This window comes from Myxine glutinosa, chromosome 7 (assembly GCF_964187855.1).
Source record: "Myxine glutinosa chromosome 7, kmMyxGlut1.1, whole genome shotgun sequence".
NCBI lineage: Eukaryota > Metazoa > Chordata > Myxini > Myxiniformes > Myxinidae > Myxine > Myxine glutinosa.
In genome coordinates, this window is record NC_136267.1 from 188401977 (window position 1) to 188419453 (window position 17477).

Here is a 17477-nt window from a genome sequence, read left to right on the forward strand (position 1 = left end):
AAGAGATCCAGAATGCAGCAGTAGTTCCAAGAGATCCAGAATGCAGCAGTCGTTCCAAGAGATCCAGAATGCAGCAGTAGTTCCAAGAGATCCAGAATGCAGCAGTAGTTCCAAGAGATCCAGAATGCAGCAGTAGTTCCAAGAGATCCAGAATGCAGCAGTAGTTCCAAGAGATCCAGAATGCAGCAGTAGTTCCAAGAGATCCAGAATGCAGCAGTAGTTCCAAGAGATCCAGAATGCAGCAGTAGTTCCAAGAGATCCAGAATGCAGCAGTAGTTCCAAGAGATCCAGAATGCAGCAGTAGTTCCAAGAGATCCAGAATGCAGCAGTAGTTCCAAGAGATCCAGAATGCAGCAGTAGTTCCAAGAGATCCAGAATGCAGCAGTAGTTCCAAGAGATCCAGAATGCAGCAGTAGTTCCAAGAGATCCAGAATGCAGCAGTAGTTCCAAGAGATCCAGAATGCAGCAGTAGTTCCAAGAGATCCAGAATGCAGCAGTAGTTCCAAGAGATCCAGAATGCAGCAGTAGTTCCAAGAGATCCAGAATGCAGCAGTAGTTCCAAGAGATCCAGAATGCAGCAGTCGTTCCAAGAGATCCAGAATGCAGCAGTAGTTCCAAGAGATCCAGAATGCAGCAGTAGTTCCAAGAGATCCAGAATGCAGCAGTCGTTCCAAGAGATCCAGAATGCAGCAGTAGTTCCAAGAGATCCAGAATGCAGCAGTAGTTCCAAGAGATCCAGAATGCAGCAGTCGTTCCAAGAGATCCAGAATGCAGCAGTCGTTCCAAGAGATCCAGAATGCAGCAGTCGTTCCAAGAGATCCAGAATGCAGCAGTAGTTCCAGTCGTGGTTGGGAAGTTTACAGATTGGATCAAACCCACGGAGTTGCCCATGGCCTTTCCTGATTGTTGCCTCGCCAACACCCAGTGTTAATTTATTGATGCAATTTTTTTATCATTATTTCAGTCTTTCCATGATTGTCTGTTTCCATCAAGCCGGCACACACACATGCATGTGAAGGTAGGGAAGGATACTAGCGTCAGTGGAAAAAATCTGATTATTATTGTTATTATTATTATTATTATTATTATTATTGTTTTTTTAGGTAGCAGGAAGTGATGTAACAGGATGTGACCAAAAAGGAAGTGATTTAACAGGATGTGACCTAAGAGGGAGTGATTTAACAGGATGTGACCTAAGAGGAAGTGATGTAACAGGATGTGACCGAAGAGGAAGTGATGTAACAGGATGTGACCTAAGAGAAAGTGATGTAACAGGATGTGACCTAAGAGGGAGTGATGTAACAGGATGTGACCTAAGAGGGAGTGATGCAACAGGATGTGACCTAAGAGGGAGTGATGCAACAGGATGTGACCTAAGAGGGAGTGATGCAACAGGATGTGACCTAAGAGGAAGTGATGTAACAGGATGTGACCTAAGAGGAAGTGATTTAACAGGATGTGACCTAAGAGGAAGTGATGTAACAGGATGTGACCGAAGAGGAAGTGATGTAACAGGATGTGACCTAAGAGGAAGTGATGTAATAGGATGTGACCTAAGAGGAAGTGATGTAACAGGATGTGACCTAAGAGGGAGTGATTTAACAGGATGTGACCTAAGAGAAAGTGATGTAACAGGATGTGACCTAAGAGGAAGTGATGTAACAGGATGTGACCGAAGAGGAAGTGATGTAACAGGATGTGACCTAAGAGGGAGTGATGCAACAGGATGTGACCTAAGAGGAAGTGATGTAACAGGATGTGACCTAAGAGGAAGTGATTTAACAGGATGTGACCTAAGAGAAAGTGATGTAACAGGATGTGACCGAAGAGGAAGTGATGCAACAGGATGTGACCTAAGAGGAAGCACTGTCTGAGCCTTTCATAACTTGTATCTGAGTTAATCCCTCAGAATCCTCATTGTTACACATTCTAAATCATTGTAAGTAAGTACAAGAGGGTCATTTGGCAGTTCATCTCATGTCAGTAATAATTTTGCATATATAGCGATTGGAACATGTTCTTGTGTGCTGAGTTTGAGCCTGGCCTGGTACCCAGTGTCATCAAGCACTAGTTACTTCATTAAAACACTTGGAGCTTATTCCCTGACTCCCATGTTGTTCATGAATGGAGTTTGGCTTACATAGTATTTTCCTCCCGACGCGTAACTGCATTACGAGCAGGGGAAGACAAATATCCCAGATTTGTTAGATTGTTTGTCAATGAGAATGTCAGTGAATCGGTGCTTCTTCAATATCCGGCTCTATACACTGTACTGGTGTACATTCTCCTCTGTTCCCCCAGAATGAAGATAGATGCCAGAATAGGAGTTTTCTTCTGGATGACTTGACTCTCGAAACGTTGATAGCTTTGGGAACGTTTCATCAGGTTTCTTCTGGTTGGATTTCCTTTCCTCTTCCCTCGTTTCTTTCCTCCCTTAAATAGTCATGCTTACAAGTGGTGATATTTGGCCTCCTTTGCAATCAAGTCAGCCCCAAATGTGAGGATCCTCGAATCGTTATTGTTCTCGGCTGCAAGACTAAATGACTTGCTCCCATCTTTCGCTATACACTGATGGAGGCCTTTATCGCTCTTGGATTTTTCCTCTTACTCATGTTTCCACAAAAAAGGGATTGAGTTCCAAGAACACATTTCTCATTGGTGGAAAGGAGACCGGAACTAGAACGGGTGGTCTTGCTGGATGTCTCGGGCTGCACTGCGTCGGTTGTCGACAGTCTTTTGACAGCACAGAATTGGCTGAGGCCTTGCGAGTGATGGAAGTGGGATTCCGGTCGCTCCTTTTTTCCGATATCTTCTGTGGTGCTGGCAAAGTGATCCTGTTTAACAGCTTTTCTACACCCAGCTGCATTCTTGGCTGTTTCCAAAGTTCCATTTTTGAAAGGTTTGAACTCGGAGCTCCCTTCTTTGTTTTTACAAATGATTCAACACAGGTTGACATGCGGTATATCCTGAGAGTGATGCAGGAACAACGACTACTGCGAGAGCCAATCGGTCAAGACACATGATCCTCCTATCATGGCGGCATCATGCGTCATGTATCATGTAGTGCTGTATAAACAATCAACGTCCCATTAACGCAGACTGGGAAGATTTGAGAATGATTTTACCCTTGCCGACTTTCACATCAATAATTATTGTCATTTTATGGGACCTTTGGATGACGTCACCTTTGGTGGTTTCTGTCAAGGCCATTCCCAATACCCGCATTGGTCATTTATTCATCGGGGCACCCCAACAAAAGATTTGAGATCGAATTTACCGGTGCTATCTTTCACATAAATACATGTCATTTTTCTGACCCCTTATCACAGGTTATAGAGGGTCAAAGCCACACTTCCACCCCGGTATATTGTAGACGAGGGGGTGGGGGGTGGTTGTTCCCTTGCATCCATGAGGTCAAACCTTTCGCCATCTTTCACGTGAATAAAGCACCCGGTCTATCCTCCCTTTAGTATTTGTACATGTCTACGATGGGTGTTTACTGTAAACTCATAGGTAGTTGAGATTTTTTAATGGTTTGTTAAATCATTGTGTCTCTTAAAAACAACCTCATTGAATCCTTACAGACATTTAATCCGCATTTAATCCAATGTTGTCCTTGCAGACATGCCCTGGACATCAGGGACCACTACGAGCGCAAGTTGGAGCGTGCTAACAACCTGTACTTGGAACTAAGCAGCATCATGCTACAACTTGAGGTCCGAGAGAAGGAGCTGTTAAGGTGAACTGTGCACTTGAAACTTTCTATCACTCTACTCCATTCATGACGATCAAAGCATGTAAGCGAAGACAGACATGCAGGGGATCGCAGGCCTTACTAATTTAGCCAAGACAAGTCAGGAGACGACAATGGTTCACGAGCGAGTGGTATTCAATGACGAAGGACGGACTATAACCGAAACAGGCCCGTACAGGCCAGGCCAGGAAATGTCAAAACGAAGGTTACGGACCTTGAAATGACATAGAAAATAATGTATAATCAGTTATGCGGTTAGTTAACTACAGAATACCGAAAATTCGGTGGGAAAAAAAATAAATAATAATAATAAACATCATCGGGTAGTTATGCTGCGGACACACAGACACACACACAGACAGACGCACACACATGACGAATATAGTGGTCACTTGATAACTCGTGAACCAAAAACTTTGTAATGGCTCATGCCGGCCTTTATGTGCCATAGCACTATCTTTCCAGAAAAGCTGGCCGACTGATCACACAACCTTTTGGCAAAACTAGTCTGTTGATCACACTACCTTTTGGCAAAACTAGTCTGTTGATCACACGACCTTTTGGCAAAACTAGTCTATTGATCACACTACCTTTTGGCAAAACTAGTCTATTGATCACACTACCTTTTGGCAAAACTAGTCTGTTGATCACACGACCTTTTGGCAAAACTAGTCTGTTGATCACACGACCTTTTGGCAAAACTAGTCTATTGATCACACTACCTTTTGGCAAAACTAGTCTATTGATCACACTACCTTTTGGCAAAACTAGTCTGTTGATCACACGACCTTTTGGCAAAACTAGTCTGTTGATCACACAACCTTTTGGCAAAACTAGTCTATTGATCACACCACCTTTTGGCAAAACTAGTCTGTTGATCACACAACCTTTTGGCAAAACTAGTCTATTGATCACACCACCTTTTGGCAAAACTAGTCTATTGATCACTCGACCTTTTGGCAAAACAAGTCTATTGATCACACTACCTTTTGGCAAAACTAGTCTATTGATCACACAACCTTTTGGCAAAACTAGTCTGTTGATCACACTACCTTTTGGCAAAACTAGTCTGTTGATCACACAACCTTTTGGCAAAACTAGTCTGTTGATCACACGACCTTTTGGCAAAACTAGTCTATTGATCACACGACCTTTTGGCAAAACTAGTCTATTGATCACACGACCTTTTGGCAAAACTAGTCTATTGATCACACGACCTTTTGGCAAAACTAGTCTGTTGATCACATGACCTTTTAGCAAAACTAGTCTATTGATCACACGACCTTTTGGCAAAACTAGTCTGTTGATCACACGACCTTTTGGCAAAACTAGTCTATTGATCACACGACCTTTTGGCAAAACTAGTCTCTTGATCACACGACCTTTTGGCAAAACTAGTCTGTTGATCACATGACCTTTTGGCAAAACTAGTCTATTGATCACACGACCTTTTGGCAAAACTAGTCTGTTGATCACACTACCTTTTGGCAAAACTAGTCTATTGATCACACAACCTTTTGGCAAAACAAGTCTGTTGATCACACGACCTTTTGGCAAAACTAGTCTATTGATCACACCACCTTTTGGCAAAACTAGTCTATTGATCACACTACCTTTTGGCAAAACTAGTCTGTTGATCACACAACCTTTTGGCAAAACTAGTCTATTGATCACACTACCTTTTGGCAAAACTGGTCTGTTGATCACACTACCTTTTGGCAAAACTAGTCTATTGATCACACTACCTTTTGGCAAAACTAGTCTGTTGATCACACTACCTTTTGGCAAAACTAGTCTGTTGATCACACGACCTTTTGGCAAAACTAGTCTATTGATCACACCACCTTTTGGCAAAACTAGTCTGTTGATCACACTACCTTTTGGCAAAACTAGTCTATTGATCACACCACCTTTTGGCAAAACTAGTCTATTGATCACACTACCTTTTGGCAAAAACTAGTCTGTTGATCACACAACCTTTTGGCAAAAACTAGTCTGTTGATCACACAACCTTTTGGGAAAACTAGTCTGTTGACCACACGACCTTTTGGCAAAAACTAGTCTGTTGATCACACAACCTTTTGGCAAAACTAGTCTGTTGATCACACGACCTTTTGGCAAAACGAGTCTATTGATCACACAACCTTTTGGCAAAACTAGTCTATTGATCACACAACCTTTTGGCAAAACTAGTCTATTGATCACACAACCTTTTGGCAAAACTAGTCTGTTGATCACACGACCTTTTGGCAAAAATAGTCTATTGATCACACGACCTTTTGGCAAAACTAGTCTGTTGATCACACGACCTTTTGGCAAAACTAGTCTATTGATCACACGACCTTTTGGCAAAACTAGTCTATTGATCACACAACCTTTTGGCAAAACTAGTCTATTGATCACACGACCTTTTGGCAAAACTAGTCTATTGATCACACGACCTTTTGGCAAAACTAGTCTGTTGATCACACAACCTTTTGGCAAAACTAGTCGATTGATCACACGACCTTTTGGCAAAACTAGTCTATTGATCACACAACCTTTTGGAAAAACTAGTCTATTGATCACACGACCTTTTGGCAAAACTAGTCTGTTGATCACACGACCTTTTGGCAAAACTAGTCTATTGATCACACGACCTTTTGGCAAAACTAGTCTATTGATCACACAACCTTTTGGCAAAACTAGTCTATTGATCACACGACCTTTTGGCAAAACTAGTCTATTGATCACACAACCTTTTGGCAAAACTAGTCTATTGATCACACAACCTTTTGGCAAAACTAGTCTATTGATCACACGACCTTTTGGCAAAACTAGTCTATTGATCACACGACCTTTTGGCAAAACTAGTCTGTTGATCACACAACCTTTTGGCAAAACTAGTCTATTGATCACACGCCCTTTGGCAAAACTAGTCTATTGATCACACGACCTTTTGGCAAAACTAGTCTATTCTAGTTCTAGTCTATTCTAAACTGGTCTATTCTAACTAGTCTATTCTATTCTAGCAAAACTAGTCAAAACAAAACTAGTCTATCAAAACTAGTCTATCAACACACCTGGTCACAACAACGCACAAAATCGCACCTCCTGTCTGCGAACCCTGGCCAATTCACCTGGATTCATACCCGCCATACAAAACAACATCAAGCTCACCCTGTTCAATACCCGGTCCCTCAACAACAAATGCCTCATCCTGAACGACTACATCCTGGAAAATAAACTGGACTTTCTCTGTCTCACTGAGACCTGGCAACAACCACTGGACTACTACACGTTCAACCTCACCACACCCAATGGATATTCTTACATCAATAAACCACCCTCGGAGGGCCGAGGTGGTGGAATTGCCGTTATTCACCGACAAGACATCAAGACCAACCTCATCTCCATCTCATCTGCTCCATCATTTGAACACCTGGCTTTTAAACTCTCTGGTCACACACAGTCAGTCATGGCTGTTGTCTACCGCCCTCCCAAACCACACCCATCATTCCTGTCTGACTTCTCCTACTTTCTGACCCAGCTATGTTCCCTCTCCCCCTCAATCCTCCTCCTTGGTGATTTCAATATCCACATGGACTCCACTGACTCCACGCTAACCACTGACTTCACTGATTTACTCACCTGCTTTAACCTCACTCAACATGTCAACTTTCCTACCCATAACCGTGGTCACATTTTGGACCTTGTCTGCTCTACTGGACTAATTTTGCACCATCTCTCTGGCTCCGACCTCACTCTCTCTGACCACCTAGCCATCACTCTGACCATCAACATCCCCACCCCAGCACCAAGGCATTATCGCACTATCAACTTCCGTAAGCTAAACGCTCTTTCACCTACCTCATTCTCATCGACCCTCTCTGAAAAAATGTCCACTTCTCCCTTCGTTGACCTCCACACCCCTTCTGACCTCACTGACTACTACAACCACACCCTCTCCTCCTGCCTTGACCAACTTGCGCCTATAAAAACCAAAACAGTTTCTTTCACCCATTCTGCTCCCTGGTTTACCCCTGAACTCCGCCTGATGAAAACTCGTGCTCGCCAACTTGAAAGACTCCGCAATAAAACAGGTCTCACAGTTCACTCCCAGGCCTACAAGGACCACATACAACACTATAAAGATGCCCTCTCCCGCGCCCGCTCCGCCGACTACTCTCAAATTATCCACTCTGGCTCCGGAAACCCAAAAGCACTCTTCTCTACAATAAACAAACTCCTCAGCCCCCTGAACACCACCACCCAGTCATTCACAATAGACAACTGCATCTCCTTCCTTTCATTCTTCCAACGCAAAATTGAAAACATCTACAACAGCTTGACCACCGCCGCACCCGCACCCCCTCAAACCACCTGCCCCCCCTTATCCTGCCATCCCCTGTCTCAATTCTCCCCAGTCTCCCCTACTGACCTCTCTGAACTCCTCATCGGAATGAAAACTGCCACCTGCACTCTTGACCCCATCCCCTCCAGCTTTGTCAAGGCCTCCCTTCCTGCTCTCTCTCCACTTATCATTGCAACAATAAACTCCTCCCTGTCTACAGGCATCGTCCCACCATCCCTCAAAATTGCTGCTGTTACCCCCATTCTGAAAAAACCTGGACTAAACCCTGACACCCTAAATAACTTCAGACCCATCTCCAACCTACCCTTTCTGTCAAAGGTTTTGGAACGCGCTGTAGCCACTCAACTCAAACATCACCTCTCTGCCAATAACCTGTATGAAACATTCCAATCCGGATTCCGCTCCAACCACAGTACTGAAACTGCTCTCCTCAAAATCACCAACGACCTTCTCCTCTCCTCTGACGCTAGCAACCTCAACATTCTCATCCTCCTCGACCTCAGCGCCGCCTTTGACACCATCGATCACACCATCCTCCTCACCCGACTTGAAACCACCTTTAACATTACCGGCACTGCCCCCTCTTGGATTAAATCATACCTCTCTGACAGACGTCAGTTCATCTCCATCAATAACTGCAAATCCCCCACTGCTCCCCTCCCCCAAGGTGTCCCCCAAGGTTCAGTTCTTGGCCCCCTCCTCTTCATCCTTTACCTGTCCCCCCTCGGTCACTTAATCCGCCGTCATGGTCTCCAATTCCACTGCTTCGCCGATGACATCCAGCTTTTCATCTCCACCAAGTCCATCTCCACCGCCACCCACTCGATCCTGACAAACTGCATCACTGAAATAAAATCCTGGCTTCAAATCAACTTCCTCAAACTTAACTGTGATAAATCTGAAATAATCATCATTGGCCCAAAAACGCTCACCAAGTCCACCCATAACTTTGCCCTCAACATCGACGGTTTCCCAGTATCCACCTCCCCTCACATCCGGAATCTTGGCATCATCTTTGACCAAACCCTCTCCTTCGACAAATACACTAAACAGATCACAAAGACAGCCTTCTTTCACCTGAAAAACATCGCCCGTCTCCGTCCATCCCTCTCCTCCGTGGCTGCAGAAACCCTCATCCACGCCTTCATCACTTCCCGTCTGGACTACTGCAATAGCCTCCTTTATGGTTCACCCTTAACAATCACCAATAAACTCCAATACATTCAGAACTCCGCTGCCCGTCTACTCACCCATTCTCGGACCCATGACCACATCACCCCCGTCCTTTACAAGCTTCACTGGCTCCCCATCTCCCAGAGAATCCAGTACAAAATCCTCCTCTTGACCTACAAAGCCCTCCATAACCTGGCCCCATCCTACCTGGCTGACCTCCTCTCCAGACACACTCCCACCCGCAACCTCCGCTCTGCTGGTACCAACCTCCTGACCCCCCCCCCCCCATCCGGACCAAATTTAGATCCTGGGGGGACAGGGCCTTCTCCATCGCTGCTCCCACCCTCTGGAACTCGCTACCTCACACCATCAGAGACTCCTCCTCACTCACCACATTCAAAACATCACTCAAGACCCACCTGTTCAACACTGCATTCAACATTTAACCCACAGCATCTAACCCCTGACTATCTCCTCTCCTTCTCCCTCCTTTGTGCTTTGAATATTTCCCTATTGATTCTTCTTTTTTGCAATTGTTTTTATGTTTTGCTATGCATTATGTTTTGCACTCTGTCAAAGCGTCTTTGGGCTTCCTGAAAAGCGCTATATAAAATAAATGCATTATTATTATTATTATTATTGATCACACGACCTTTTGGCAAAACTAGTCTATTGATCACACGACCTTTTGGCAAAACTAGTCTATTGATCACACAACCTTTTGGCAAAAACTAGTCTATTTGATCACACAACCTTTTGGCAAAACTAGTCCATTGAACACACTACCTTGGAAATCATCACACGGCCTCCATGGCAGAGAGAGGGAAACAAAACACCAGTAGGGAACAGGGACACCGTGAGATCTGTGGAAGAGAGAGGGCTGGGGTGTCATCCACGGGATAAATAAGATGGACACTACAAGGATTTTCAGGAATGAAAACGGAATTTGAAGGAGTTGGATTTGGGGTGTATTAACGGGGGTAAAAAAGATCAAGGTGAACAGCTGTTTTAAAGACCTGGAGGGAGGAGAGGGGTTGAAGAAAGTGTGGGAGATTGTTCCAGTGGTGGGAGGAAATAGGAATGAAAGAGTGAAGGTGAGCAGAGTCTTGATTTTGGCAGTTTTCACCGGCAGAGGGTTGCTGGCAGATCTTGTGTGGCCTGCAGGAATATTTGGGGGACAGAGCACAGAGAGAGCTGGGGGAGCTAGGCCAGAGAGGAGTCGGTAGAAGACAGAAAGACCACCAACTTGCCTGCGGTGAGAGAGAGAAAGGCCCTCAGAATCAGCTTCATCACGGGAGATTCCAATGATTGTGAAAGCTTTGGTTTCAACCGCGTGCCGAGCTAGGTGTGAGGCAGGAGCACCATCCCAGAAGGGAGAACCAGTATTCCATTGAGCAGTGGATGAAAGCTTTGAATGTGGTGAGGACGTCAGGTGTGCCAAGGAAGGACTTCGCACGACGGAGGATGCCTAGTTGGTGACTGGCTTTGGAGGCCAGCTTGGAAATGTGGTTTTCCCAAGAAAGATCATGGCAGATATTGAGACCCAAAAGTTTGAGTGACAGAACTTATTGGAGAGGATTGTTGAGAAAGTAGATGGGAGGGTTGTCCAGACGGTCTTTTTGGAGAGACACACACTACCGGTCAAAAGTTTTAGAACACCTCAATTTTTCCAGTTTTTATTGAAATTTACACCGTTTAATGTCCAGTGAATAACCTGAAATGGTACAATGGTGAGCAGTAAACTGCTCGAGGTTAAAAAAAAAAGTTTAGGTTTGCAAAAACGGGAAAATAATGTACATTTCACAGTTATATTGTAAAAAAAGGCCTTCTTCAGGAAACAAGTAATGGGTTAACAACTTACAGCTGTTCTGCAGCAATGTAAGTAAATCAAGCCTTGAAAGTTGATGCAAACAATTCCTACAGGTGTCCCACCCTCTGCTGATTACTTGATTGCAAACCCCCTGTCTGTATAAAAGCAGTATTGGAACAGACTGTTATTACTCCCTCTGAAGCATTATTTGGACAATATTGCACTGCAGGAAGTAGTATATTGGAAACTGGAGGAAACTCTGACAGGAAGAGGTCTGGCAGACCCAAAGCCACAACAGAATCAGAAGACAAGTTTCTGAGAGTCAACAGCTTGCCTGATAGGCGGCTCACAGTACAACAGCTTCAAGCACAGCTTAACACTGGTCGAAGTAAGCAAGTCTCAGTTTGAACTGTGAAGAGAAGACTTCGAGCTGCAGGTTTGACAGGTCGAGTGGCAGTAAGAAAGCCATTGCTGAGATGGCAAAATAAGAAAAAGAGGCTTGCCTGGGCCATGAAGCACCGCCAGTGGAATACTGAAGACTGGAAGAAGGTCTTATGGACCGATGAATCAAAATTTGAAATCTTTGGTTCATCACGCAGGGTTTTTGGACGCCGTCGAGTAGGTGAAAGGATGGTTCCTCAGTGTGTGACACCAACTGTCAAACATGGAGGAGGAAGCGTGATGGTCTGGGGCTCTTTTGCTCGATCCAGAGTCGGCGACTTGCACAGAGTGACTGGCACCCTGAACAAAAAGGGCTACCACAGCATTTTGCAGCGCCATGTAATACCCTCTGGTATACGCCTAGTTGGTCAGGGGTTCATCCTACAGCAAGATAATGACCCTAAACACACCTCCAGGCTATGTCAAAACTACCTTCGAAGAAAAGAACAAGACGGTAGGCTTCAAATCATGGAATGGCCAGCACAGTCTCCAGACTTAAACCCCACCGAGCTGGTTTGGGCTGAACTGGACAGAAGGGTGAAAGCAAAGCAACCTACAAGTGCAACACATTTGTGGGAACTTCTGCAACAGTGTTGGGAAGAACTTCCCGAACAATATTTGATTTCCATTGTAGAAAGAATGCCACGAGTGTGTTCGGTGGTTATATCTGCAAAAGGTGGCTATGGATTGGCAGAGGCTGGAGTCATCAGCAAAGAGATAGAGAGGATTTTCCAGAGACTCAGAGAGATCATTGATAAAGACCAGAAAAAGCACAGGGCCCAGAACACTACCTTGGGAAACTCCAGCCTGGACAGGAAGGGGAGATGAGAGAATTCCATTCAGGACCACACGTTGCCTACGACCTGAGAGGAAGTCTGCAAGCCATGTATGGAGGTTTCCATGGATACCATAAGAGGAGAGTTTGGTGAGCAGAGTGGGGTGCCAGACCGTATCGAAGGCACGTGATTTGTCAAGGGAGACAGCTCTAATTTCCTGTTTGGCATTGAGGACCTCCACCCATTGTTTAAACAGCAGAAGCAGCATGTCCAGAATAGAGTGACCTGGTCTGAAACCACATTGATGATCCGAGATCAAGCCTTTGGAGATTAGGAAGGATTTTAATATGTCGAAGTGACGATGGATTCCATGACTTTGCTGATTATTGGGAGCAGACTGATTGGTCTGTAGTTGGAAGGATCTGTTTTTGCACCTTTTTTGTGTAAAGCAGTGATGTTGGCTGATGTCCAAGCTGATGGCTGATGACCTTGAGCAAAAGAGAGGGTGAAGAGAACAGACAGAGGGTGAGATAGAGCGGCAGAGCAGGATTTTAGGACCCGTGGGCTGATGCTGTCTGGTCCAGTTGCAAAATCAAAGTCGAGGATTGACAGAAGCTTCTCCACCTTGTCGGGAGAGAAGGACACAGAGTCCAGGAGCAGTTGGGTTCGACTGGGTAAGTTGGGTACAGAGAGAGATGGGTTTGGGACACAATATTAAGAAGCATGTGCAGATGAACAGATGCAGATTGGTGTGCAGATGAGCTTGATAGGAAGATTGGTGAAATGGCGGCTGAGATGGGCTGGACATTTGGTGCAGATGGCTGAAGAGAGAATGGCAAAGAGAGTGGATTGGTTGAGGAAACAAGGTAGGAGGAAAGAGGTAGACTGGTTGAGATGGGAGGATTGTGTGAAGAGGAGTATCAGTCAGGTGCAGGTGGTTGTAGGGTGGAGAGAGTTGGGTGAGGACAGAGGGAGGAGTGTCGTGGTCAAGGCAGGGCTGAAGCTTGGTGCCATTGGATCTCACACCTTATAAACGGAAAAGGAGGAGAAGAAAAAGGAGGCAGATCATCTTTTTTGTCCGAATCTGTCCATAACCTTTTGAGATATCCTGCTATGTATCGTTTTTGGCCCCATCTCCCAATAGTGAAGAATCAATTAAAAATTCTCGTATCCGAATCCGGATCTTAACCAAAATCTCATCATTTCGTCCTTGTCACATATACTACATCTCTGCCAAAGTTCGTCCGAATCCATCCACAACCTTTTGAGATATCTTGTTCACAAACAAACAAACAGTCAGACAGGGGTGAAAGCATAACCTGCATCCACCTTCGGTGACGGAGGTAAAAATGCAATTTCCCTTCTAACAATGGAGACATTGTCTAAATCTTCAATTTGCCTTTCCATTTTGTAATCCAATCAATTCAAAGAATACCACTGTACTTGTTTTTTAATTTACCCTTGTAGGCGGGAGCAGGTGTTGGACAAGAAGTACCCTGGACTCCACAAACGTCATGGTGATCGACAGCCTCGTTCTACGGCAATAGAGAGGCTCATCAAAAAACGAAATCTGCCTAATGCCAAAGGCAGTCAATTTGTACGCAGGTAAGCAGAGAGTAACCTTCATGGTGCTAATGTTGGTGTATGTAGTTGTGGTTCAGGGTAGTTTGGGTAGTTTGAGAGCAAAATAAATATTATTGGGTGAAATCATGAAATGAATATAGTTTTTAAATACAAATTTTATGCTCATGGAATAATGAGATGAGAGAGAACAGAAAGGTAATATAGTGACAGTCGGGCAGTGAGAGAACAGGTGTATGTAACAAACGTGGGAGTGAATGAACAAGAAAGGATAGAGAGGGGTGAACTAAACAAAGTGACCCACAAACAAGAGAGTTAGGTTCGGTAGGGTTAATGTTGGGGTACAATATGGTGGGTAGCTGGACCTGGGTGGGATGTAAAAGAGAGCGGAGCGGACAAGCCTGTCAGAGAGGCCATAACCACAGGGAGGCCTACCAACCTTTCTGCAATGTGAGAGAAACAGGCCTTGTTGTACTGCTTCTGCCTCATCACACAAGATGCCATTAATGTTGATATATTTACATTCTATACAAGTAAAAATTTGAGAATTTGTGCTTATATAAAATGTTGGAAGCATTCCGTGTTAAAAGTGGTTAAACAGGTTTTTTAGGATAATTCGAGGGTGCTGAATTAAAAAATGCTGTTTAACCGGTTCAATTTTGGAGTCTTAACCTTCAAATTGTAAAAAAAACAAAATGCCCGCCATTTTCAGCATATTTTTTGCCATAACTTGAATTTTAAGCAACATAGAAGGCTCAAAATAGTGGCAATACCCATGTTTGTGATACTGAGGATTCCAAATTTACTGTTACCTAAGTTGTAACTAGTTTGGTTTCGCCGCCATGTTGAATTCCAAGATGGCATTTGGCATCGGAGAGCATTCAACATTATTTGCTTAATGCAGAAAAACTTGGACAGGTGCAGCTGGATGAGTTTGTTGATCAGCGCCTTCTTCAGCCTCCTGATGGCACATGTCATATCAATTTCAATGCCGCTTTACATAGGAACAAAGCACAGACTTTCTCGTCTCTGTATGCTGTAGACTGCAAAGAAAGCAAAGGCAAAGAAACGACCATCAAGGCAGATAGAAACATTCTACAGCGACTTGTGACAGCTTCCAAAGCAGGGCGTGTGATAAACCTGGACCTGATTCTGCAGCATGAGCTTATGCCTGTGCCAATTTCACTTGCTGCCATGAATGGGAGTCTACATACAGGCAGTAGCGGTAAATCTCGACTGGCAAATGAGTTGATTCTAGATGTCTCAACCCCAGAACAAGTGACATTAACTGGAAGTACTTGCTTAGTAATTGATGGTCAAGCACTGGTGATGGCTCTTGGAAAGCCCAGCGGAATAACCACATTTGGTGAATATGCAGATGCGTTTGTGAATTCAGTGTTTGCCATGGGGAAAAAATTTGAGAGAGTTGACGTAACATTCGACCGATACCAGCAGGATTCCATCAAGACTGGAACCAGAATGAAACGTACCCGGGCCTCTCGACCAATACGTCGGGTAATAGAAAACCAAAACGTTCCTCTACCAGACAAATGGACCAACTTTCTCTCACTTGGAGAGAATAAGGCAAATCTAGCAGAGTTTCTTTCTCAGCAGCTCATGACAAATGCGGTGTCTATTGCACCCACAACACTTGTAGTGGCTGGAGGATTTGCACAGATCACAGACGTGAAATCTTCAGATCCAGAGATGGACACATCATCCCTACAGGCCAACCATGAGGAGGCGGACACATGACTTGTTCTTCATTGCGTCGACACAAATGCTGAAACAGTGGTGGTTTTAGTGCGTGACACTGACGTGCTGGTCTTGTTAGCTGCTCATTTTGATAAGATGCCATGCACTCAGCTGTGGATAAAGGCAGGAACTCTTAAGAAGCCAAAATACATTCCCATCCACAAACTCCACCAGAAACTGCCACCTTGCCAAGTGGAAGCGTTGCTGCCATTCCATGCAATTACTGGTTGTGACAGTGTGTCACAGCTTGCTGGCCACGGCAAAAAGACAGCCTGGAAGGTGTTTCAAACACACAGCCAATTGTTGACAGATCTAGGCACAGAAGATATCACTGAAGAAGTAATCAACGATGCAGAAAAGTTCATATGCCGTCTTTACAAGGTACCCAATGATGTGGACAGATGCGACAAGGTACGTGTAATACTCTTCTCTAAGGGTTGTCCACAGGAGACTCTGCCACCAACATCAGATGCAGTGAGGCTACACATAAGGCGCACACATTACCAGGCTTTTATTTGGAAGCGCGCAACCATCGCTACTCCAGTACTCCCCCAAGTAACAGACATGGGATGGACATACATCGATGGGAACTTGGTGCCGAAGTTGATGACGCTATCTCCAATTCCTAAGGCGTGTCGCGAGATAGTAACATGCGGATGTACCAAAGGATGTATAAATGGCCATTGCAGCTGCAGAAAAGCTGGGCTAACATGCACAGGAGGATGTGCATGTGCATACAACAGACAACTATAATGCAGAAACAGAACAGACTAAGATAGACAGGTAAACATTTGAGAATGCCAATATTGAGCTATACGGTATTTATAAAGTATAATTACTAAAAGGCAGCCATTTTGGAACTTTACCCCTTTTTAAAATGCACTTTAGAAATGATTTAATATCTTTTTTTTTGTTCTAAAGAAATTAAAAGCGCATTTGACCAGTGAAAGTGATGTACATAAAAAAATACACCCCAGAAATTACCAAAAATATGGCGGCCATCTTGGATTTCAACATGGCGGCGAAACCAAACTAGTTACAACTTAGGTAACAGTAAATTTGGAATCCTCAGTATCACAAACATGGGTATTGCCACTATTTTGAGCCTTCTATGTTGCTTAAAATGCAAGTTATGGCAAAAAATATGCTGAAAATGGCGGGCATTTTGTTTTTTACAATTTGAAGGTTAAGACTCCAAAATTGAACCGGTTAAACAGCATTTTTGAATTCAGCACCCTCGAATTATCCTAAAAAACCTGTTTAATCACTTTTAACACAAAATGCCTACACTATTCGAAAATTCTCAAATTTTTACTTGTCTATTCACCAAAACTGAGGAGAGACAGATCTGATACGGAGGCACAAGCCAATCTGGGAAAAGCATTGTTCCATTGAGCTATGCGAGTTGTTCTGAAGGAATTACTGGGAACTATGGATGATGCCGAGACTGTGGCTGTCTTTGGAAGCCAGCTTTGCTCTATGCTCGGTTCAGCAAAGCTGGTGGTTGAAGCATTTGTAGAATTTCAGAATGATCATTGATGTATACTACGAAGAAGATTGGACCCAAGATGCAGCTTCGACACTTCAGCATCCACTGGTAAAGTTCAGGGAAGGACTTCATTGATATGGCAACAAGTGGAGAAAGTAAGAAAGCCAGGTATGAAGGAGGCCTTAAATATTGTAGACCGTGAGTTTGGCAAGTACATCAGGATACCAGATTGTATTAAATATCTGTAATACTTTCAGGGGAGATTCTATTCACAAGTTGCTTAAGAGGTAGCGTCTTGTTATGCTCGTGGGGGTTACTACTTAATTATTGCTCAATAATGAAGG

At 44.2% G+C, this 17477-nt stretch overlaps 1 protein-coding gene across 1 annotated transcript in view; it reads left to right on the top strand.

Annotated features, from left to right (window-relative positions):
• Positions 1-17477, top strand: part of LOC137431903 (mitogen-activated protein kinase kinase kinase 13-like) — a 439979-nt gene that overhangs the window by 218331 nt on the left and 204171 nt on the right. The window contains exons 8-9 of the mRNA XM_068123737.2: positions 3623-3739; positions 13776-13913. Of these exons, the coding sequence (XP_067979838.1) occupies positions 3623-3739; positions 13776-13913 (255 nt within the window). The remainder of the gene's footprint in view (positions 1-3622; positions 3740-13775; positions 13914-17477) is intronic.